This window comes from Mesocricetus auratus, unplaced genomic scaffold (assembly GCF_017639785.1).
Source record: "Mesocricetus auratus isolate SY011 unplaced genomic scaffold, BCM_Maur_2.0 Super-Scaffold_100019, whole genome shotgun sequence".
Taxonomy (NCBI): domain Eukaryota; kingdom Metazoa; phylum Chordata; class Mammalia; order Rodentia; family Cricetidae; genus Mesocricetus; species Mesocricetus auratus.
Window position 1 is genome coordinate 34,632,490 of NW_024429200.1, and position 24,767 is coordinate 34,657,256.

At 37.1% G+C, this 24,767-nt stretch overlaps 1 protein-coding gene across 10 annotated transcripts in view; it reads left to right on the forward strand.

The window, feature by feature from the left end:
• Positions 1-24,767, forward strand: part of Sgce (sarcoglycan epsilon) — a 69,427-nt gene that overhangs the window by 17,252 nt on the left and 27,408 nt on the right. For 9 of the 10 annotated variants that reach the window (XM_021234607.2, XM_013122657.3, XM_013122660.3 and 6 more), the window contains 4 exons: positions 9,408-9,530; positions 10,805-10,962; positions 15,658-15,730; positions 20,339-20,537. In XM_021234607.2, the coding sequence (XP_021090266.1) occupies positions 9,408-9,530; positions 10,805-10,962; positions 15,658-15,730; positions 20,339-20,537 (553 nt within the window). The remainder of the gene's footprint in view (positions 1-9,407; positions 9,531-10,804; positions 10,963-15,657; positions 15,731-20,338; positions 20,538-24,767) is intronic. The other variant, XM_040728584.1, reaches the window with a different exon arrangement.

A 24,767-nucleotide genomic window follows, 5' to 3' on the forward strand; every position in this document is an offset into this window, starting at 1 on the left:
AGCTAGAATCTTCATCCACCATGTCTGATTCACAGTAGGACAAAGTTTCCCAGTATCCCCACTGCCTTTGAAACAAACATCTGTGTATTTTAAAGGATTTTTTTGCTCATATCTATGTAGAGATAACAATTTATAACAGTAACTTGTCATGAAGAGATGCCAGTCATTTGTTTTTAAGAACACCAGATTATTCATTCTAGAACTGCACAGGGCTCCTCTTCCCTCTTCCTCTTTAGTTACCTCCTGTGGATTCTTCCACAGTCCTTCAGAAGACTCATTCTGATAACCCTTATTGTTTTGTTTGTTTGGCATATCCACTCTTCCTGTTTCTTTCTAGTTAAGGGTCTGATATGTGTGTTTCTTTGGTTGTTCTGGCTAGCACTGAACCTTCTACTCTGTCCTTTCCAAAGGAATGGATGGAACTTTTGACTTCTGATACACCCATGGGATCCCCAAAGATTCTTTCTCTGGACTTCACAGAATTTTGTAATAAATTAGAGTCATCTTTCCCATTTTCATTCTTCCTCGTGTTTTAAACTATGGTTCTTATGACCTCTGTCCTTTCTCTCATCCACCTCTGGCCCCTGTTTGATTTGCCAAAAGTGTCCCATCTAACGAGCTGTTAGCTTCAGCTGAGTTGCTGAACTGGGTCTGCTCTTAAAAAAATGCATTTCCAGACAGACAGCAGTATCCACCAGAAACTCCAAGAGATAACCATCTCTTTCATTTTCAGTGTTGTGTTTCCAAATGGACCTCAGACTAACATTCAATGTGTAACTTAAGACATACTATCTCTTGAAATAGAAAAGAAAATCCTTCATAAATCTCTCCATGAAACCATCTGGGTTGTAATTCTCTTATTTCCTCATCCTTTAGACTTTCCTCCTTCCTGGTTTCCTCTTCCCATTTAACTTTGAACATTCTTCTGAGTGATTGGAATAACTTGCAGAGAAAGCTTATGGGTCATTGCTTTAAAACGTACAAGTGCAAGCCGGGCGTTGGTGGCGCATGCCTTTAATCCCAGCACTCGGGAGGCAGAGGCAGGCGGATCTCTATGAGTTCGAGACCAGCCTGGACTACCAAGCGAGTTCCAGGACAGCCTCCAAAGCCACAGAGAAACCCTGTCTCGAAAAAACAAAAAACAAAAAACAAAAAACAAAAAAAAAAACAAAACCAAAAAACAAAAACAAAACAAAAACAAAAAAAAACCAAAAAAAAAAAAAACGTACAAGTGCTAGCAGCTTGTGCAGTGAGGATGTTTTAACTGCTATGTCTGATTTCACATTTCTGTCATGTTCTTGACCATAAATGCCAATGTCTGCTTGACAATTTCAAGGGAGCACATATTGTTATAAGAGCATTTATATAGTAAAATTAATTTTGTGGTTATTTCTGACACAATTTCTAAATAACACTCTAATTCTTAACAAAAACAGTGGAATAGTACTTCTGTAAATAGAATTCAGAGGAATTTGAATGCCTTATGCCAACATATTTCACATTATTCTTTGATATGTATTAAGTGATTATAAAAGTCATAAAAACACTTCAAATATGGACCCCTTTCTTTTATTCTAGACTAATTTTAGAGAAATTAAAACTATAGTGTGTATCCTTAGGAAAATTTACATGAAAAAAGAAAAAAAGTATATTTTCCTATTTATATACCTAAGATTAACTTGTCTCTTATTTCCATCACATGTTAATTATAGAAAGCACATTTTTTATTTGATATTCCCATATATTCATGTAGTAAACTTTTATTGTGTTTTTGTATTCACTTCTTCTTGTTATCTCATTTATTCCCCTCCCCCAAGAAAATTCACACTCTAAAATCCTTAGATTCATTGTGGGGTTTTTTGCTAAGAAATTAAGACAAAAGTCAAAATGATTGTGCCTAGATTCCCTAATTATTTTCAACTTGAAGGTTAAACTTTAACTAAATGTTCATGGGATAAGATAGTATGTACATTACATAGCTTCATCTTCAGTCTCAAAGGAGGCTCCTTTACTAACGATCAAATAAGTGAGTGTTGGGAATGGATGGATGGTGCAGTGGTTAAGAGCACTTGCTGCTTTCCTAGAGGACCTTGGTTTGGTTCCCAGTAACCACAGTGGGTGACTCACAATGAACTGTAATTCCAGTTCCAGGGCACATACATACACTAAGATACTCATACATACACACAAAATAGAAGTAAATCTGAGAGAGAGACAGAGACACATACACAGAGAGAGACAGACAGACAGACAGACAGACTTGGAGATAGAAATATGGTTCTTAATGACCTCTTCTATGACTGTACAGAAAGTGCCCTAGGGTGAAAATATTCCCTTGCCTATGGTAGGAGGTAAAGTAAAAAAAATTAAGACTCTGAAGGACCATGTACAAGAGATGTGGGACTCCCCTTCTGAGTCTTAGCTACAAGATTTAGATGCCTCCTCCTCTCCTAAACCACTAAGTATGCTTCTTCCTACTTGTGTTTGTGTGTGTGTAAACTGGCCTTTCTTAGTTCTGTAGTGTAATTAAGATAACTCTCTGAACTGAGAAGCTTAGATTATCTAATCAAAGTCTGATTCTTTATAAATCACAGAGAAATTACTAAAGAATTAATAAGTTAAATCTTATCGTAGCAGAACCATTAACTACCAGATGTGTTAGCTTGTGTTTTGTATTGTCAGACTGATAAGCTCCCTTGTGAAACAAACATTTAGTCCCTGTGAGTTCGATTTTGTCACCTATACAGTAAAATGGAGGACTTAATCTTCTAGGAAAACAAATGAATGCCAATTCTGGCTTGCATAGGAGGCTAAGGCCATGTCTTGGTCAGGAGTAGTGCTTTGATCTGTCTTTTAATAAAGATATTTGCATGCCAAGACAGCAGGACATCTAAAACTCTTTTCAACTTTTTGGCGTTCTGAGTCCCGTGTTCTATTGATCACCCATTAACAATAGTTTGCACCCTTTTCCTATTGACATTTAAGCCACACAAACGCACAGGCAAAGGGGAAAATATATTTGATTAGATAATAACCAAGATAATTCCAATTAAGAAAAGTTGGATTAGTAACTTAAGTTAGGAGGAAAAATTTTAATGAAATTCTTCTGCCTTTTTGTAGAAAAAAGATCCAAGCCATGATTTCTGCCTCACATGAACAGAAGTGTCTGTATCTCTTAGCAAAGGAGGCAATATAATGCTGTCCTTAGGATGAATCCCACAGCTTAGGCATGAACTATTTGTGACTGCAAGAGAAACAATAGCTTCCTGCCTCTAAATGAATGGCCCGCCGGCCTTTGATACCCTGAGGTGAAGGGCTGACAGCAGAGAAACGCTTTCAATTGAAAGCCAACATTTATAAAGCTGAATTGATCAAACCTAGCATAAATCTCAATGAGAGGCTTCAAAAAAAAAAAAGGATGAAAATACATTGTGTACCTGGTTGGACAGTAAGATTTCTTAAAATATTTTTCTACAGTAATTATCTGGTTTTAATAATTAAATTTCAATTTGAATGGTGTAATAACTTGTTAAAAATGAATTAGGAAGGAATTCATAAATTTATTGAGCTCTGCAGGGCCCGAGATTAGTTATCGTGATTCAGAGAACCAAAAAGATTCATCTTGCAGTCTGTCCCGATGCTTTGGGTAGCGGCCCCGTGCGGGTCTGTGTGTTCAGGGGATGAGCTGGGTAGCAGCTCCAGGCAGTGATGTGTATGCAGGGGCTCTGAGTCTCAGAGAGATTGCTAAAAGCCCCTTAAACCTGTAATATGAAAAAAATGAAGTCTTATTTCCCCTCCTAGTACTTAAAATGTTTGGTTTTCATGCTACTCATGCCCAGTGGCTTAGGTCAAATTTTGCCTTTTAAAGTTGTATGAAGATGGGTGGCTGGTCAGTAACCTCTTTATAGCTTGAGCATCTTGAAAAATCTTCTTCATAGTTTTTATCTAATTTATTCCAGATAGTATTTTCCATTAAGATAATACTGTGAACAGTTGGAAATACATATACTGTCTTATTTAAATAATTTGTCTCCAACGTACCTGTTTGGTACTTCGCTGTGACTGGACACGAAGGACACTGATAAAATCGAGATGCTCTTAGAAATAAACGTTTAATGTCTCATATGAGAACTATTCATTATAGTATGTTGGTACTTCTTAGATTGGTTAGGTCACTCCTGCTAAGAGTAATATCTAATCCATAAATCTCTGTTTAGAATTGTGCAGTCTGTTTCCCACATAGCAAACATGAAGTTATTTCACATAATGCCTTATGTTCATTTTGATTTGACAGCTCATATTTACATAACATCTGGATTCAATTAAGATTTTAAATTGTACACTTATTTATTTCTGAATGTATGACTTTGCGCAGAGTTTATACTGCTTTTGCCTCAAGGAATGACACCATCCTGAGTATAGTAAGAGAGGCTATTCACAGGCTTACGGCAGCAGCTGAGAATCGGGAAATACACCACCAAAGGGTCCTTGGGCAGCTAATCCTTCAGATGCAGGCTTCTGGCTTTCCACGTCTAGCAGAGCACTGCACGCGCTGAAACAGCACGTATCCTCTCTTAATTTAGCACGCAGTACTACCTCATTCGCTCGTCTGGCTTTTAAACCTGCAGCACGTTAATAATGGCAAACTTAAAAGGCCAGAGAAGCTGCTATAGAAAACATACTGATAGCAATGAGAAATGACAGCTGACAACGTGTCTACCGGGGGAGAAAACAAAAATCTATAAAACAACCTTAAAATGCATTAGCCTGCTGGGACGCACTTTGTGATTTGTAAATGACGGGCAACCAAACAATCCATACGGCCCCTTGTATAATAGATCCGCGTACACTAACTGATGTGCGAAATGATGATCTTACAACATTGTGAAAAAGGATCAACCGCTGCTACCTTAGGAGCATCAGCGCTCTGCATGTTCCATTCCCTGGGCTTCCTGGTGATCTGAGATTTTATTCCATCCTTATAAGCCTTACAAACACGAGAAAATGACAATATAAGCGGATATTTTAAAGTCATCAATTTGTTGATAAAGCATTTATAAATGGGAATACACATAACTGGTACTTAACATTGACTATTTGGACACAGGTATTGACAATAATTTATGACTTTCTTCTCAAAGATTACAAAGAGAGCCCGCTTTAAGATTATATGTAGCTGGAACTTTCCGGCCTCACACTCAATGTCTGCTTTATCTTTATGGCTGTGCCCGTATTCTTAGTGACGCAGAAAAAGAAAAAAGGTCCAGTATGTGTTCTTCGGACTCTTTGTAAAGATGGGATCATATGTGTGTTTGTTTACATTTCAAGAATAATAATCACAGCCATTGTGAAGGTCTGCTATAGGTTCGTCAGCAGCGTAATTCTTTCAAACCTCAGTGTTTGTTAAGGATAACCATGTTTGCTTTTGTTTTTGAGGTAATTGTAAGGAAGCACACTGATGCACACACTTACCTTTTTCTTCACAAGAAAGGAAATTTCTAACAGAGTCTTAGCAAAGGAAGACGGGCACAATTTAGCTAGCGTGAGGTCCCACTTTATTGCTACTGCTGTCAAGATCTATTATTTGATTCTTGGCTATCTACTGTCACATAATATAGAGTTGTTGAAATGTCCTGACCTTTTCTATATTCCCTGTGACTAAACATGCAAATAATACTTCTGTGAATAAGATTATGGTCGCATGATAATGAGAGACATAGGAGCTTAGGGAGGGTAAAATATTGAAATTATTTTCCAGCACTATTTTCCGTACTCAGACATGAGATTTGTTTTTAAATAAGTTCTATTGCTTCTGGCAATGCATTTTCAAAAGTTTTAATCTTTATAACCATAGCCATCTTTTCTATTTGACAAAGATGTTTTTGATTCTCCATGGGTTGAACTTTTGCTTTAATTGTTTTGCCCACTAATGTTGCTAAGATTTGCAGGGATTTAGCTACATACTGGTTTTCAGTTTCATTTGTTTCCAGTGGCATGTTTGCAGAGGTAATGGATTTGCAGCTGTACAAGATTACAGAACCGTGTGAGACAGAGAAGCCAGACCCTGTGACCTTGCCTTGATTAGCACTGTGCTGTACACATGTATGTTGTGGAGATGATCAGATCTTCGTGCTGTGCTTTCTTAGGGTATTAACATTTCATTTTTTCATACTTATTATTAAGAAAAATAATAATATGTATCAAGTTTGTTGTTTGTGGATACTGCTAGGCACCTGTGAATGCCACAGGCGTTAACTCCAAGAGGCAGTTTCTATGGTTGTTTGTGCAGACCCTATGAACATTATTGACAGAGCTTGTGTTTAGAAGAGCAACAGCCCAGATTTCAAATTCTCTGTCACTTTGCTTTTGAAAAGAAGCATAGGTGTAACTACTGCCCAAATAGCCTCTTGTGAAGAGCTATTTGTTTTGCAAATAACAAAGGGACAGGGAAAGGGTTCTTCTCTAAGTATGTTGTGTGGGTGCCCATAATTTAAACCCATTGTAAAGAAAGGAAGTATTATTTTCACAAACAAAACATAGTGGCTTAGTCATTTTCCATTTCTAGATGATGAATATGTCCTGCATCTGTATCATGTTTTTCTTCAGTGAATGGCATATTATACTTAAAGAGAAGCAGGCATTACTGTGGAGTTGCCAAGGTAACTGACCAGCAAGGGTACAGTTCAATAGATTGCAGAACAGCAATTGAGTGCACATGAATAAAAAAAAGTGCATGTCATCTTAAAGCCTGAAAAGGCCATGGCGGTTTGTGCTTAACTCTATACACTGGAGAAATAGTTTTAGTTTGCTTGTTTTGTTTTGTAAGGGTAGAATCTGAGGGGTTCTATACTAGTCATGGTGGGGTGATATGGAATGATAGGTACCCTTTAATGGGATCGTGTTAGACTCTATGAGGGCTATATAGAAAATAGAATTATTTCAGTGTTATTTAATGTGAGAAACATTTCCTTTTGCCTCACAAGCTGACATATATCACTTTGCGTAGCAAACACTAAAAGAGGCTATTACTTTATGATGGAAATGGAGGACCGTAATCTGCAGAATACTATACCTTAAATGAAGTGTCATATATGTTTAGCTCCCTAGCATGAGACCTGTGTTTGTCTCTGCATTGCTTTGTATTAGAATGTATTCATTCATTCCACAGGCATCAATAAACCTATTTAAATATGCTCAACACTCCTCAAGGTATTAAAAAATGACAAGGAAAATAAAACTCAGTATTGCACTGCACAATGTTTTCATCTCTAGAAAGATTAATACATCAGATATGTTCAGAAGAGATTCATTTAGATCTTCCTGTACTTTGGATATAAGATTGAGATATGGAATTTTAACAACTTTAATATAGAGAAAAGTAATTTCTCAGAAGCAGTTTGAAACTCTTCACAATTTGATTTTTTTCTTCCCAGCTTTTGTTTTCTTCTGACATGAATCCCAGGATTGTGCATATTTAGCTTACTTACTTTCTTTAAAGGGTTCCCACGATGCCCCACTCTTGCATCTCGCCTGCTTTCACGGCTGAATGCCTGAATGCCCTTTCTCTGGCTTGTAAACAGCCAGAGAAACTATTAAATCTACCACCCCCCCCACAAGATCTTTCCAGAGACAGCCCACTCTTCATGGTATTGCCAGAACAGCTTCTATCTCTGGGGTAATACCTAGTGAAAAAGATGTTGGTCTCCCAAATTGGATGGTTGCCTTGTGGGAAACAGGGCTTGGGTCTCTGTGGTCTGTACATTTCCAACACCATTTGACATTTAGGGCACATTGAACTGGGAAAAGAAATTCAGATTCTCATATTTCCATCCTTACAATTTTTCTCTGATTCAGTGATTATTATTTGGAATGTGATCATCATCTCCCCAGGTGAGTAAGTAGTCCTTAAGTCAAAGCTGGCAGTAGCAACGGCAAGGGAAGACTTTACCTGTTCAGTGTCAATCACATCGGTGTCTTTCCACAAACTTGGTTAAACTATCTTGAAGCTTCTTTCTATTTGTTTGTTTGTTTGTTTATTTGTTTGCAAAGCCTTTTTTGTTGTGGTTACTTTATTTGGACAGAAGATCTTGCTCTGTCATCCAGGCTGCCCTGAACTTATTCTATAACCAAGGCTTGTCTTAAACTCAAAGCAATCCTTGTACAGATCCCTTGAGAGATAGAATTACAGGCGTGAGCCACCACATCTGGCCACTCCATAGACTTTGAAGTTGTAGTTTTAGTAGTCAAGTTATGGATACATGAAACTACAACCAAAATGTTTTGGTTCATTCTTCTTTTTTTATGGGCAGCTCTCCACAGAACAGTGGGTCAAGTTTTCTCAGAGGGAGAAACACTTTGTGGGAGTTCTTTTGTTAATGCTAAAAACTTTACTGTTAGTGATCTGGCTGTGTAGTGCTTTTAGCAAGTTGTGAGCTTGGCGTGATCAGTCTTGGGGTTCCTGAAGCTAATTACCGTGTTTACAAATCCATCAGTGACTAAGTGAAAGGACAAGATTGATAGGGTTTATCTGTATACAAATTGCAGCTACTGGCTAATCATGAAGCTAGAATCCCAAAAGACATTGCAGGGGTGAAAAGAGGTGATGGTCATAATGTATTGGTGGAGATGATATCAGAGGAAAAACAAGAGGTAGAAACTAATCAGACCAATTTAGCCGTTTTCCTGCACTGAATCTTATGTCCTGAGTCACAGTGAATCATGAAATTGGTCCCAGTTAGCCTAAAGAATGATTTGTCCAGAAATGTGTTGTGTAATTGTTGCTGCTTATTTAGGAGCTAGCATAATGGAATAGATTGTGCTATTTTAATTATTAGATGCCCAAATCAGGAGACATGAAATAAAGTAATTGTTTCTAGGAAAGATTTTAGCATGCATGGAGAAAGTTGTTCGAAAATGTTCCTAAGTATAAATGAGTTGCTGCATATATTCTGGTGGGAGTACTGTTACTTGCAAAGTAATAGTATTCATTATTTTAAAAGTACTCTATTTGCTTTTTAAAAAGGGAAAGGGGAAGCTGTACTAATTATGAAGTTTATCAGTTCTTACTATATGTATTTTGTTGGTAATGTTTTTGAAACAAATAAATCATCAATATGATATTTTTGTCTTTATGCTTAATGGCAATTAAAAATACTAAATATAATGTATGTTATTTTACTTGTTCAGTATTTTAATGGTTTCTAAACACAAGCCAGGAGAGTTTTCTTTTGCTGTGTCCTAATCAATCAAACTCCTTTCAATCAAATATGCACTAACGGTTCCCCTGTGTATTGCTTTGGTTTTCCAAGCTGTTTCTGTATAGTGAAACCCATCTCGGCAGCCGATGCTGATTTACCGAGGGCCATTCTGATTATCCCCTGTCTCTCTTCTTTCCCCTCTGCTTCCAGTGTACACTCTTTTCTCAAAGGTGCATGCTGATCGGAACGTATACCCGTCTGCAGGTGTCCTCTTTGTTCATGTTTTGGAGAGAGAGTATTTTAAGGGTGAATTTCCACCTTACCCAAAGCCTGGTAGGTTCTCGGAAGGAGGGAAGAAGGGTTAAACATTTTTTTTCATTGCACGGAACCTGGCTGATACGAAATCAAATACAGTTAACACTATTTTAAATGATTTGGATATGTGAAAAATTGGTTGTTTGAGGATCTTTCTCATTTTGACATTAGAAATTTAGTTGTAAAAGGAAAAGATTTTTTAATTTTAGAGAGTACATATTTCTCAAGCTTCATTCTTGAATGTTATGTCCCTGACATAACATTATTAGTTACACAATAATAATTACAGCTGTACCCAATTATGATTTTCTATACTCTGACTTAGTATCTTACATTTTTTCAGAAAACTATATATTTGTTGTGTAAGAGAATGAAATAAGATATTAAGTATCAATGTTTTAAAAACCTTTAGTTGATGAGGCAGTTTAGCAAAAGTTCTTAATAATGTAATGATTCATTTTCCTTCAAAGTAATAACAATTATTAAAACATTTAATTCACTATTGGTTTAATGTTATTTTGAATTACCACAAGTACGGTCACATTAAGAAGATACAGAAAGAATAGTAAGAGAAAACATTAAGTTATAACTCTTAAGTAACAAAAATGACTTCTGAAAATTAAATTTTAGAGGAATACATGCTTAATATTAGAATTAATACAGATATTCTTTTGTGGGTTATATGATGAGTAGCAGCTTATCTGACATTCATAAAATGAAGGTAACCCTGTTTTTAACAGGAAAATGAGTCTTTTCCATCAGTTACTCTTAAAGTGTTTTCTTATGAGACGTTCCATTTTTTAGAAAATTATATGGCTAAGGCTTTTGGACAGCAGTTGTTACACATAAAGAAAAGTATACGGTTATGACACATTATGATAACTTTATAATTATTTAACCAATCTTTCTGCTATTCTGATAATGTTTGGAGATCCGTGAAGGGAATGCCTCTCATTAGCAGAGGATTTCATTTTGGGGGAGATATTTATGAACGATACTTGTTGTCTTACTGGTGAAAATGTCCTAAAGTATTGTCTTCAAAATAGTACCAATTGTTAGAATTTGCTACTGTTATTTATTAGCTCTCCAGACCAATTCAACAACCAAAAGGATATTTTTCATTACGTGTATGACTAAAGTCAAAATTTCTAGATGAAGTTTTTTTCATTTGTGTATTAGTTTGCTACAAATGTCAAATATTTTTTTTCAGATAGTATGCTTTGATTTATAGTACCAAAGAAACATTTTTGAAAATAAATGTTTTTTGTCTTAATTCTCTATTCCTTATCTAGGTGAGGTTAGTAATGATCCTATAACATTTAACACAAATTTAATGGGTTACCCAGACAGACCTGGATGGCTTCGATACATTCAAAGGACACCATACAGTGATGGGGTTCTGTATGGGTCTCCAACAGCTGAAAATGTGGGGAAACCAACCATCATTGAGGTACTTTATTTTGAACAAGCAATACTATGTTTTTTTATCACTTGTTTTAAATGTTGAAATTAAAGTTATGTAGCCATGACTTTTAAGATTTTTTTTAACATAGAAATGTACTCACCAATGTTTTGGCACATAATAATCTTCTCTATAAAGTTTGCTATTTCAACATTTATATTAAAAATGATAAACTAAATTGGTGAAAAATTAAATGATGCTTAAAAGAAACTTAAATATAAAGTCTAATAAAATAAATGCAAACGTAAAACATTTATTTGTTTTATATTTTAAAAATTATTTCAGTTATTTCTGTGTGTATATGTGTGTGAGTGCACAAGTGTCTGGATGTATTTGTGGAGGTCAGAGAACAACTTTCAGGAGTCTCCCCTTCCACCCTGTGTGTCCTGAGGATCACACTCAGGTCTTCAGGCTTGGCAGTAAGTGTATTTACCCACTGAGCCAAATTGTCGAATCAAATCTATATTTTTAATTCAAATTTCATGCTTACTGAAATAAAGTCACTCACTAGACATCTTAATTACCAAACATTGTGAAGGGTGACTAGGGTTTGAGGGATGAATGACAAGCACATTCAGCCATGCATTATGGTCTAGGGGCTGAATATCTTGGGAGAGAAATATACATCTACCCAATGCTGTGACAAGTGCTATCATCAGAAGTTGCTCAGGAGTCCAGTTCACACACGTCAAGGAAGACTTCCTGGGTGAAGGAGTCAGTCCTTACAGATTTTGAAAATAGAGTCTGGGCTCTAGCTTAGTGGTAGAGAAGATGGCAAGCACATTTGCAAATTCATCTCCAGTACTGCAAAACAAAGCAAAACAACAATAAAGGCACACCCCACCCACCCCCAAATACAAACAAATCAGGGAGGTGTGGAAAAGTATATGATTTCAGAGAGCTATGCGTGGTTAGAAGTTAGGGTTCATTCCAGGGGACAGATGATAGGAGCAGGAGTTACCAGTATCGCTAAGATGATCCCCGGACGGCCGCGGAAGCTGTGATGGGCTGTGAAAACTGCGATCTGTATTCTGAAAGCCATTGGGGTATTACAAGTCACCATTTTTTTCTAGTGCCAGCATAGAAGCACCTATAAGGCATGAGAAGTTAAAACCCGTAACAGCAATGATAATGGTAATTTAAATTAAATTAATACTTCCTTTAAAAGTTATAATTAAAAGATAATAGTGTTTCACTGTTGATATGGGTGACGAGAACCAAACTCAAGTCCTCTGCAAGAGTAGAAAGTGCTTTTAACTGACGAGCCTTCTCTCCAAGCCCTCTGTTGCACTCTTTTTAAACAAAGAATCAACGTGATCTTCCTTAACATGATAATTTCCCCCCAGAAGAATAGCAAACATCATTCTAAGTAGGGAATCATTAGAGAAATTTCACTTAAATTTGGAAACAAAACAAGAATGACATCCTCTATATTTTATTATAGAATATATTAGAAATCATAGCTAGGGAAGGGAAGAATATGAAATCAAATTCCCAATTTGAAAGAAAGAAGTTGAACAGTCAATAGTATAAAGTCTATGGACTATTAAAATATTATGAAAGACTAGCAATTAGCTCTATGATAAATATGAATGTGTTACATTTCTGCACATGAACAAAAAGTACTGAGAAATAGATGCTTCAAAGAAGCATGTGTTTTCAATAGAGACAAAACTACAATGTACTGGGAGTAAATATAATACAAATAATGTAAAATTTGCATAAATAGTAATTTCAGTAATAGGAACATAGTGTGATAATGGCATAATTTCTCCTAATCTATAGATTCGGTACAATGCCAATATGGTTTTCAGTGGATTTTTAAAAACAGAACATGACTGTTTCTTACATGTATGAGAGGGTTATATGCCAGAATTAACTAAGCCCTAATGAAGAAGAATAAGGAGAAGGTCTCTTTTCTCCCATAGGCATCCAGATTTCCATAAAGCCACGGTCATTATTACAGAGTTGCAGTGACACAGGGATGGACAAATGAGCTGAAGGATTGAGTAGCAAGGACAGAGACAGACCACACAGTGAGTGATAGGGGTTTGAAGAGTTGGTGCCACGTGCCATTGGGAAAAGGAGTGTCTATTTTTTAACTAGTGCTCAGAAACATTGTTAGCCATTTGAATTAGATCCTTCATACCAACCATAGAGTTTGATCCTTTATATTAAACTCTAAGTACAAATCTAGGTAGATTAGGCATTAAGTGTGTAAAACAAAAGGTTAAATTATTATATTAAAATATAGAAGATTCTCTTGCTTACTTGGGGACAAGAATAGATTTAAATATCACCTGCATACTTTTGAGAGAAAAGCATATGATTTTCACCATTATGTTTGTGAACTGTTCATCAAAAGAGATTCTTTAAGTGATGGGCTGGAGAACAGGAGAAGGAAGATACTGCCATTGCTTGTGCCCTACTATAGGGTACCTGAAATTGAAAAGAAATTCTCAATTCGGTAAGAAAAAGATAATCTATTGAAGAGGACACACAAATATCCATGAGCTCAAGTAAGATGCCTCTTCTTACTAGTAACAAACAACATACATACTCAGACATTAGTGAGAATTTTATCATTATTGCATTGCAGGGGAATGTGTGGATTGGATATAACCACTGTGGGACTGGCATGAAATCATGCCCCATGTGTAAGTATCAGTATACTATATCACTAAGCAGTGCCAGGTCTAAATATATACTCAAAGAAGCTACTTGCAAAATTCACCTGAAGGCGTGTATGGACACACTCTTTGAACATTGTTTATAAAGCAGAGCACTGGAAACCCACTAAACAGCATGTGGTAAATATTAAGAGGAAAAGTGAATTGAGGCTTGTCCAGCAAAATGGATAAAGTTTTAAACACAATGTTGAGCGGGAAGGTGGGGAGACCAATCACAAGACTATATGTGGATGGTATGTAGATGACCAGTCTTACAGTGTTCAAAACAAGCAAAAGTAGGCAATATATTTTAGTCTACATGTTTTTTAATAAGTAAATGAGATCCCAAGTAAATAAGTAAATGAGATTGTAATCTCATTAAATAAATGGGATTTTAAACATAAGTTCACGTTTTCAGCTACTGCTGGAAAGTAGTCTGGGCCTAAGACAGGCGAGCAGTAACATTGTCGGGGTGAGTTCAAGAACAGTCACGATGTGCTTATATGTCACCACACACATTAAATGTTATGAGTCTGTATCAAATAATATGCTTAAAAAGTATCAATGAAAACCTAACATAACCTTTTATAGAGTACAAGTAGATCTGAATAGTGTAATAAGCATAGGATTTTAATATATTCTTCCATTTAGTCAATTTTATGTCTTAAATCATGATTTAATTATATCAATCTAGGAATTAATCCATTCAGTAACTATGTATTTGAAATATTTAGATTTTAAACATGTTAGAAAAATAACTCCTACTCGGTTTTGGTAGCTAGCGTCCCCGGTGGTCTAGTGGTTAGGATTCAGTACTCTCTCCTACTTAGTCTGGTAGGTAGTCTTAATGTTTGAGGTAAGCCCTGCTGATCATGTGTCTATGAGGAAGAAAGTGGCAACCCCAGTGGAATTTTGACAAGTTGGAGAGAGAGAAACTCCTTTAACTCTGTGGGTTGGTGTACTGTTCAGAATAGATATTGCCAAAGGTTTGAAATTATTTGTTCCCCAATTCTGAATCTTGCTGTTTTAATTGTAACCTACTTCTCTCAAAGTCCTATTGATATGTAAACATCTCCTGTGCTTGTTGAGTGCCCAGGGTCTTCTCTCTTAGTTAAAGACAGTTCTCTTCCAATCTTCTATTTTGATGTCACCTACAGCTGCAGTCACCGCCAGAAACTTAGAGCTGGGATCTTAAGAGTTTGACATGGTCATTTGGTTTTGTTGAGGTACTCCAGATGTGTCTGCATCATTTAATGCCTGTTACAAAGTTAATTATCTGAGTTCTGAAGCCATGTTTGTCTCTGGTAGCCCTTTCTGGGCTGACTTCCATATAAGTTCACTGACCCTGCAAGTATTTACTAACATTTTACTATTTGATATGCTGATGTGTGACTTTTGAGCATGCACTCTTACGATTTGTAGATGACGATCCTTACTGCGTTATTCATCATGAGGCATATTTACATCACAAAAGTGTGATTTATGACATCTTTTGACTGCGGTGCAGTTCAGCACTAAGTGCAACATTGGTGTGCTTGGTTTACAGTTCACTCTTCATGATGATTTTTCAAATCAACTTACCAGCACAACCATACATACTTAGGATTTGTGTTTGTGTGTGTGTGTGTGTGTGTTGTTTTCTTTTGTTTTAATCTTAGTATATCACCAGCAAGTCACTCATAATGGTTCATCTGTCTTCTAATGACCCATCTATATTGCCTCTTGTGCCTAATGACTTTCTGTGAAAGAATTTTTCTGTATTTAAATTTTTGTTTTAGCATGTTAAATAGACCTGACTACTTAATTTCTTTTTTTTTTTGTTTTTTGTTTTTGTTTTTGTTTTTTTTACAATACTGCTTAAATGTTCTGGGTAGTTATTGCCCAAGAAGGAAAATTTCTAGATATATCAACAAATAATAAAAATGGAAAAAATGATTTGTTTTCATTTTGTCTTTAATGAGTTGCATTTAACAAAGCATTTCACTTCCTAAACATGATTTTCCTTTTCTAATAGATAACTGCGTACAATAGACGCACCTTTGAGACTGCAAGGCATAATTTGATAATCAATATAATGTCAGCAGAAGGTAAGTGTGGAAAATACGTTGATGATCATTTCACATTTATTAAAAGGATTTCATTGTGTTCATAAATATAAAATGTAATTGTGGATTACAAAGCATCACATACCTACTACAACTGATGAAGTAGTAAAATGTGGAAAGAAAAGCAAGCCATTTCTAACTCTTTATAAAAGTGGTTTACTGTGCTGACCAACTGAGGCTGGTTCTTCACCAGATGTTGATGTCTTCAAGCCTTGCTACGTCAGTGCTGAAGAGGTGCTAAGATGCACTTGCTTCCAAGTCTGCTCTGAAGCCTGGGAGTTAAGTCTAAGAACACAGAGTCATTAGTAGCTACTTTTATATTTAACTTTAGTGTAATTATAAGTAGTTTAGCTGCATATAAAGATAAACTGTGATTTGAGGACTTGGGGTACATAGTTAGCTAATTAGCTAAATTTGCTCATTTGTGTCAGTAAATGCTAGAGTCCATCAACAACTTAGAGGAACATGCTCAAACTCTAAATGATTTCTTGAGGGTTTTGAAGGGACACAAGAATTGGAAAAATTATGCTTATACTTTTTATCCTATTTGGCAAAGACTAGGAAATGTTTTTAACACTTAGAATGCTTTAGTGAGGATACTAACTTGAGGGGAGGGGAAGGGCTCATGGAAAATTAGTCCGGAGGACCTAGAGGGAGGAAAGAGGAAAAATTTTACAATCCCATATCCCAAACTTGTGGGATGATGATAATGATGATGATGATGATGATGATTTTGATTTGTGTTTCAAGACAGGGTTTCTCTGTGTAGCCCTGGCTGTCCTGTAACTTGCCCTGTACACCAGTCTGGCCTCAAACTCACAGAAATGCATCTATTGAGTCTTAAATGTTAAAAAAAGAAAGAGAAAATACTTTAGGTACCATTAGAAACTTATGGTTAATATTCTCTATTCTTCTGCTAGAAAAGACAATGACAGGAAGGGAGCTGTTACCAACCTTTTCCTCTGAAAAGGAGAAAAATGAGAATATTCTTGGTGGGGAATGACTGATCCTGTTCACTGGTAGAAAACAAGGCATTCTGCCAGAAACTAGTATTTTGAAGTTCATGATAACTCAGTAAAGCTGATTAAAAGTTGCCCTTAGACTATATAAAAGAAAGAATTAAGTACAAAATTGGCAGTATGTACCTGGAAGGCTTGCTTGAAGACTTGAACCACCCTCAGTGGGTCTTCCCTTATGTGTTTTAGTAGTATCAACTGCAGACGACTATACCAGGGTAAAATGTAAAGTGCTCTTTATACATGAAAACGAGTTTAAGGTCTAATTCTGTGATCCTAGACAAAACGTTCCCTCTCCACACTTCCACCCTCTGCATGTTCCATGTTCTTTAGGCATCCATAGATCAGGGAACCTGCTTCTTGACTTAATTAGGATTGGATAGTTGTATCTAGTTTAAGCTGTTCCTGTAGAGTTAAGAACTCTTAAGTTGGTAGAATCATTGTCTTTTTCTTCCTGTTTGTGGATTCATGGTTGGAGTCACATAGTTACACTGTGGTGACTTTGGGCTCTTGTAGTTACAGGTTTAAGAGACCACATCTTTGTCAGATATTCCAGACTGGAAGAGAGCCTGATCTGCAGTTGGGTCTTTCTCCTTCTCTAGTCTGGTCTCTGCTGTGGGAAGTAGACATCCACAACCTATAATGGGTGTTAATGTCACATGGGGTAGAAACCGTGTGTTAGCGAGTGGGGGGGGTAATATTTTAGAGGACTCCATTTAGAGTTTAGGCAGATATGTTCCACTTCTATTCTACATAGGGTTCAATGACCCCAAACAGTTTGAAAACCACTAAACTAGAAAGGTCACACATTTGTCCTTGCCAGTCTAGACAAGATTCATATGTACTTGAAAATGAATGTCTTTGAGCATGGCCTTCACTCATGCTATTCGTCTCAGATAAGGCTTAGAAAAAGGAATAACAAAGTTGTAAATCAAGGTAGCCATGCTCAGTCCAGCTCCTCGTCCCGTTGTCTTCTACTCTGAGTGACCTAATGGGAAATTAGTCATGTAGTTGCACACAGCACAGCGCTCAAGGGGCGTGCATAAAGTGAATCCCTAAATTGGGTTTAGCACCTCAGAGGCCTGCCACCAATCCGTTGGCCTACTGTTCTCTTGGCCTTTTTGATTTCCAAATATAGCCAGCATGGGATTTCCCCAGAGTTAGAAAGCTCCTGTGACTCATCCCAGAAAGACCTGGCAGTAAGTTGTTCTTGGCCCAGAGACAGCAGACAAGCTGCGCAGCCCAGAGCCTTGGAGGCATATGGTAGCAACCACAAGGCCTTGTAGCAGATCTCAGAAAGGGAACCACTAAGTGGGGCTGAATGGATCAGGAAGAGCCAGAGAGTAGTTCTCCAAAAGTAGTGCTGATAATAAGATGGGTGGGCTGGGATGGTGTGGAGAGGGGTAGAGTGGAGGTTTTCAGGGTTTTTATAGAAGCTTAATATAAAAATATTTAGAGAAAAAGTAATTGTCTATATCTGGCACATCTAAAACTATATTATTTATTGTATAATTTACCACTAAGAAATTCTCCTTCACGATTCATTTGTGTGACTATTTCTAGGCATGGGGGAAAGTGTCATATTATTAAGCTACTATACTATGTAAAGAGGAAATGCATTAATATATAACAATATAACTGAGAATTTATCTGCAAAAAAGAGAATGAAATGATCATACTTTAGAAGACTACATATGGGCAATGCATTGAATAAATCTAGCAAAATCATGAGCCAAATCAGTGCCTGCAGGAGAGAAGGAAAGAATTTTCTGTTAGTAGGGCCTTACAGAGCTGTGGCTTTAGGAGTGGTCACCGCCTGCTCCGCTGCTCTGGAGAAGACTATGGCCAGAGCTGTCTCCCTTTCCGAATCTCTAGTGTCTAGCTTCCATTAATATCAAAGAGTCTTTCAAGAAATGAGGTCATTAACATGTCAAGTACTTATTATGTATTTTATCTTCCATTTATTAAACAAGAGTGGGTTAATTTACAAATTCACAATTTTGTTTAAATAGAGAATGTGCATAGTATAATTAGTATTGGAGACATTAAGTCTGTTTAGAACCCAGAAATAATCATATAAATGAACCTTTTCATGTTAAAATAAGGGCTAAAGTTTTAATATTTTATGAGTTTTTACCATATGTTTGAAGTCTGCTGAGCACATTATACACACACTCTCTAACTTAGAGAAAAATTGGCTGAGATAAATTCAAATTACTGTGTCTTTCTGAACATCTCTAAAGATAAATCTTCCACTGAAAGTGTGGGGGTAAAAGAACCTGCTGGTTTTCCTGCTGTTCTGATCCACATGAATCTCTTCATTTGTCCTGGTTTATAAAAAGTCTCTAAATTAACTCTTATTGTTGCAGAAGTAGTATTGTGTAAGAAGAAAACATTTTTAACCTTAAAAGAACAATCATAATATAGGGGAAAATGTCAATAATTCAAGAATAACAGTTGAGAAACTAAAATGTTTATTTAATTGTGTTTCTTATATTAATAGACTGAATTTCATATTAGGTTTCTTTAAAGTATATTTAATTTTTTGTTTGTTCGTTTGTTTTTCAAGACAGGGTTTCTTAGTGTAGTCCCTGCTATTCTGGGACTAGCTCTGTAGATCAGACTGGCCTTGAACTCAGAGAGATCCTCCTGCCCCTGCCTCCCTGGAATTAAAGGAGTGCACCACCAACATTCAGCTTAATTTTTTTAAAGGAGAATTTTAGTGAACATTTTGAAAGAAAAAAAAGCTCACAAAATTTTAGAATTCTCACCTGTTATGTAATGAATATCATAGAAAAAAGCAATGATTGGTAGCATGTTCCAAACAATATCAGAAATACTGTAAATTAAAAACACAGGCTTAGTCAGTCTTTTCTTTCTCTGTTTAAATTCTGTAACTACAAATTACCTCCATGAACCAAGGATTTTTTTATATTGTAAATACAGTTCAATGTCTAATGTTTGTTATGTTCTTAGAACATCATCAGTTAGTTACAGAGAATCCTTTGAAGTCACAGAAATCTCTCAGTACCCACCAGGAACTGCTTCCTAGACCTGTCTCTAATCCCCTATATAATATCACCTGCATATACCCTCCCATATGTGAATCATCTCTAGATTGTGTCTGGTAAAACTGCAATGTAGGTTCTATATAAATAGTTGACATATTATTTAGAGATTAACGACAAGAAAGTTTATGAATTTGTATCTGTTGAGTACAGACATAATTTTGTTGCTGTTGTTGAGACAGGAATCTCACTATATAATCCTGGTTGTCCTGAAACTCACTATGTAGACCAGGCTGGCCTCCAACTCACAGAGATCAGCCTGCCTCTGCCTCCTGAGTGCTGGGACTAGAGATGTATACTACGCCCTCCACTCAGATGTATTTTCTAGGAACAATTTTGGGTCACAGTTTGTTTAGTCCAAGAATCAGGATCCATACAGATGGAGAATTAACTGTTTATATGGCTCCTTAATGCTAGGACTATAACAGAACTCAGCAAAACTCAAATTGTTCTTTTTAAGAGGTTGCTTCATTAAAGATATGCATATCCCTTTTTATCAATACTAGAATTCCCGTTGCCATATCAAGCAGAATTCTTCATCAAAAATATGAATGTGGAAGAAATATTGGCCAGTGAGGTTCTTGGAGACTTTCTTGGGGCTGTCAAAAATGTGTGGCAACCAGAGCGCCTCAACGCTATAAACATCACGTCGGCCCTAGACAGGGGTGGCAGGGTGCCGCTTCCTATTAATGACATGAAGGAGGGGTAAGACAACTTTTATCTCGTTGCCTTAAATGTGGATTTTTAAGTATGGTGACTTTATCAAACTTATTATAGATGGAAGATAGCCTACTGCATTTTTCTTTTTAATAAGAAGTAGATATTATGAAGATATGAACATATAAGCAATTTTCTATATTGACAAAGAGATAGCATCAATGGGTCCTTCAATCACAGTACCCAGGTCCTGTGAATCTAATTGTAGATCAGGATCGACAACATGAATTATAGCACTAAGCCTTTTGTACCTTCAGACACAAGCTGATTATTTAGGGCCATGCATTTCAAAGGAAATTGATGCTCAGTTATCAGCTGGAGGACTCACCGCCTGCTGGAGCTTTATTCTAGGAAACTATTTCTTCTCCTTTCGCATTCTTTCCACCATGTGTTGGTGGCTGATGGCTGAAGTGGATTTGAAACCCATTCCTGTGACACTAGAGCCAAAAGTTTGGCCTTGTCACTCACAAGCTGGATGACATTGCACAAATATGGAGCCCCTCTGTGCCTCAACTTCCTTTTCTGTTCCAGTGGGGATGACATTCTCTCTCAAGCTTCTTAAGTGATTAAATGAGACAGTGCATTTGAAATGGATATGTCAACTCTCAAGCAATGCAGAGTGTGACCTGTGTAAGTAAAAACACTCCAGTTGGGAAAATTGAAAGCCTCAGGGTCGGTATCACACCAAACTTCCATCTTTAATTTCTTATCTGTAGGTTGATGGAGAATTGCTTCTCACTCAGTCCGGTGAAAGTGTAGCACGTGGAATAAATCACAGTTGGCACAACATATCCCTCTTCTAACTCTCCCTTCTCCCATAATCCTGGTAGCATTTCTATGCAGGTCATATCTAGAATTAGCTAGGATAACTGGATTCAGAAGAATCAGATTTCAGGGCGGCTTAATGGATAACTTGTTTGGAAATGACGGAAAAGATTCGAAATACACATAAATGAAGTCTGAGAGGGAGGCAAGAGAGAATGAGGGAAGCAGTGGTCTGTGAAGTTCAACTTAAAATTTCAGAATTAAATTTTATCTTGAATGTTATAGCAATGAATTTTGAAGTCAGTCATGCACATATAGAAGTGCTTTGAGGAAAATGGCGAGCTTATCTCTTGTCTGAGTGCTAGTTGGTTTTTTTTATAGGAAAGGTAACTCTAGAGCTTAACTTCTCACTGTGGAGTTACAATGTGGATCTCTTTCCCAGTGAGTAAATTAAAAAGCATAACTGTGGAGCAAGGTGAGCAGGGCATTCCTCTGAAAATACTTTCCCATCTTGCCCCCCTTTCCACTGTTCCCTTAATGCGTTCCAAGGTGGTTGTTAGAACAACGGCCAGAAAGAGTTGGGAAGCCACAGCAAGAGCTCAAGGCACCGACAGTTTTGCTTCTTCTGGGATCATACCTTCTCTCATAAGTAGTGCAGAGCCTTATTTTAAGATGTGAACTGAACTAAGTTGAATTAAGCAACTCTCTGAACCAAACACCAACCTAAAGCAGAACTTTCTAACTGTACCAAGCCGGAGAATGATTGGCTAAGTATTATTGAAAGTGTAGATAATCCATGGTTACTGGCCTCTGATACCCTCTAGAGATTCTGAGGTTTTGAGCTGGCCCTGAGCATGTGACTCTAAATTAAGAACAGAATGTTGGCCCTCCAAGTCCTCATCGAGAGTTCAGTTATTTGCTGACTGACCCGCAGCACCTGCTTGAGGGCGGTGTACCCTGTCAGCTACTTAAGAGAGCCCGCCCTGTAGCATTTATTTAGACCATTGTCTCAGATCCCTGCCCAACTTGGAATGCTTTCCTCGAGCTTTAATTTAATGTTAAGCCTTAACCTTTGCAGAGTATGCATAGGAGAAGTCTTCTAAAATGGCGTTTCTATAAATTGTACCTGATGCCAGCTCTGTCCCTCTAGGGTCTCCATGTAAGCCTCAGTGAAATAAGTTCTTATTTGAATTACAGCTGCAGGAGAAAAAGTGTGTCCCCAGGAGTGATTTTGTGTATTTTCTTTAGTTGCTATATAAAGTTATGATAACCAAGGTTTCTTTAACTACATTGCCTTATGAGGACAAGTAAATTCCACACTTTTCTTAGCTCTATGCTTTTCTTTCTTTTTAGTGATACATAGTGTATATATGTAATCCACTTAATACACTTTTAAATGATGTATACTGTGCATATGTAATTCACTTAATACATTTAAAAATGATATATAGTGTGTATGTGTAATTCACGTAATACATGTTTTTGCCTTTGCATTTAGAAAATCATGAACTCTAAGTATACTTAAAATGAAATATTGAAAATATAAACAAGGAAGGACAGATATAGCCAAAGAATTTCAGATATTGCTTTTCTATAATATTATTTAAAAATAATGTGTATGCTTTGGTAATAGTAATTAAGAAACCAATAAACGTGTTTCCTTAATACACATAAATCGTGCTCCAAGATTTAGAGGAAAAAATAAAGATCTTCATGAAATTATTCTTATTATTTTTTAATTGTGGCAGCCACAATTTACTAGCGATATTTTTTTTTCTGTACTTGGTATGTGTAGTGACTTCGAGTCACTGTTAGTAGTAGACCTTTTTATGGCCTTCTACCCAAAGTGCCATTATATACCAGTCAGCAGGACCCATTCTGTAGCATCCTAGCTCGTCCTTCCCATGAGCACTTTCGCATCTCTGCAGACCTTGCTGACAGCTTTCAAACTTCTTCTAAATCAAACAGAAAACAATTAGAAAGATTGACTTCAAAGTGAGTAATCTTCTGCAAAGGAAGGCTGAGCCCTCTGAAAAGATTAATTTTCACTTGCCAGACTCATAACCCCAAGGCAACTGTGCATGAACTTGGTGTTGCTTTTGCTCCTGACATAGAGCCAAAGACTAAGGACTCAGAGATGTATTTAGCCTGGGATAAAGCTGGTGGAAAGAAGATCAGGGTCATGTTTCATGCTAGGCATATTGTAGCTGCCAACCGTGGGTGACTGATGTGGTGTAAATGGTGACTATGAAGGGAATGATGGGGTGTGAGGATTAAAGAATATACTCGCTTCTCATAAGAGATTGTCAAACTTATTTCCTCTGCTGACCAAAGCGTGCAAATCTAGCCTCAATCGGTGTCAGAGAAACTGTCTTCATTTATTCTCTGGACCATTTCATAAAATACCCTTTGTAACTGGCTGGGTTTTGCCTCCATCAGAAGCCTCAGTGAGAAGCGAGGAAGAGAATGTAAGTCGGCGGCTGCCAGATACTGTTGTGATGGAAAGTCATGATGCTGGGCCAGGGTGCTCAGCTCTGAAATTGTACTCATCCTTACCCTTCCCAGAAAGAGAGAGCGAGAGGGAGAGGGTCATTCCTCGGGAGCTATTCACCTTGATCCTTCAAGACAGGGTCACACTGGCATGAAGCTTGCTTATTAGACTGGCCTGGGTGGACCGTGAGTCCTGGGCTTTCACATGTCTGTGCTTCCCCAACATTTCTATAGTTATGAAGCTACCAAAGGCTGAACCACATGATGCATCATATTCTATGGAAGTTGGGTGGGCATTATCCTGAAGCAAAGGGATCTTTGCAGAAAATGATTGATAGGAAAGTTTCTGTTCGGCTTATCGAATACAGTGTAGAGAAAAATGAGACAGAAGGGAGGAGGATAGATACAAGTGTGGACTTTAGATGGTTCAAGGGTAACATACATGGACCTTGGGCCATCTGAATCTACGCAACGTCTCCACTCCTCCCTCAGCCTCCCTTTCCTCCAGTTCTCATAGCTTCTTCAGCAGTCCTGTTTTCAAGGCTCTAAGAACTAACCACATTCCTCCTTTTATTATTAAGAAGGTAATATATTTTTACTGTTGTTTTTTTCTTTCTTTTTTTTTCCAAGACAGGGTTTCTCTGTGTGGCTTTGTAGAACAGGCTGGCCCTGAACTCACAGAGATCTGCCTGTCTCTGCCTCCTGAGTGCTGGGATTAAAGGCATGTGCCACCACTGCCTGGCTCTTTTTCTATTTTTACTTAGCACGAGGAAGTTCACTGTAAACTCAAAGCTCTGGATTAAAATACAATTATTAATAATTTTAATTTCTGAGCTTTCCTAAGTCATTTGGTTATATATCTTATAAACAGTTTTGTAAATCTCTGATTTCACATCTTATTTTTTGATTAATTGCAGTTGTATACAGAAAAAGAAGTAGGGTGAGAGGCAACTCAGAAGATGA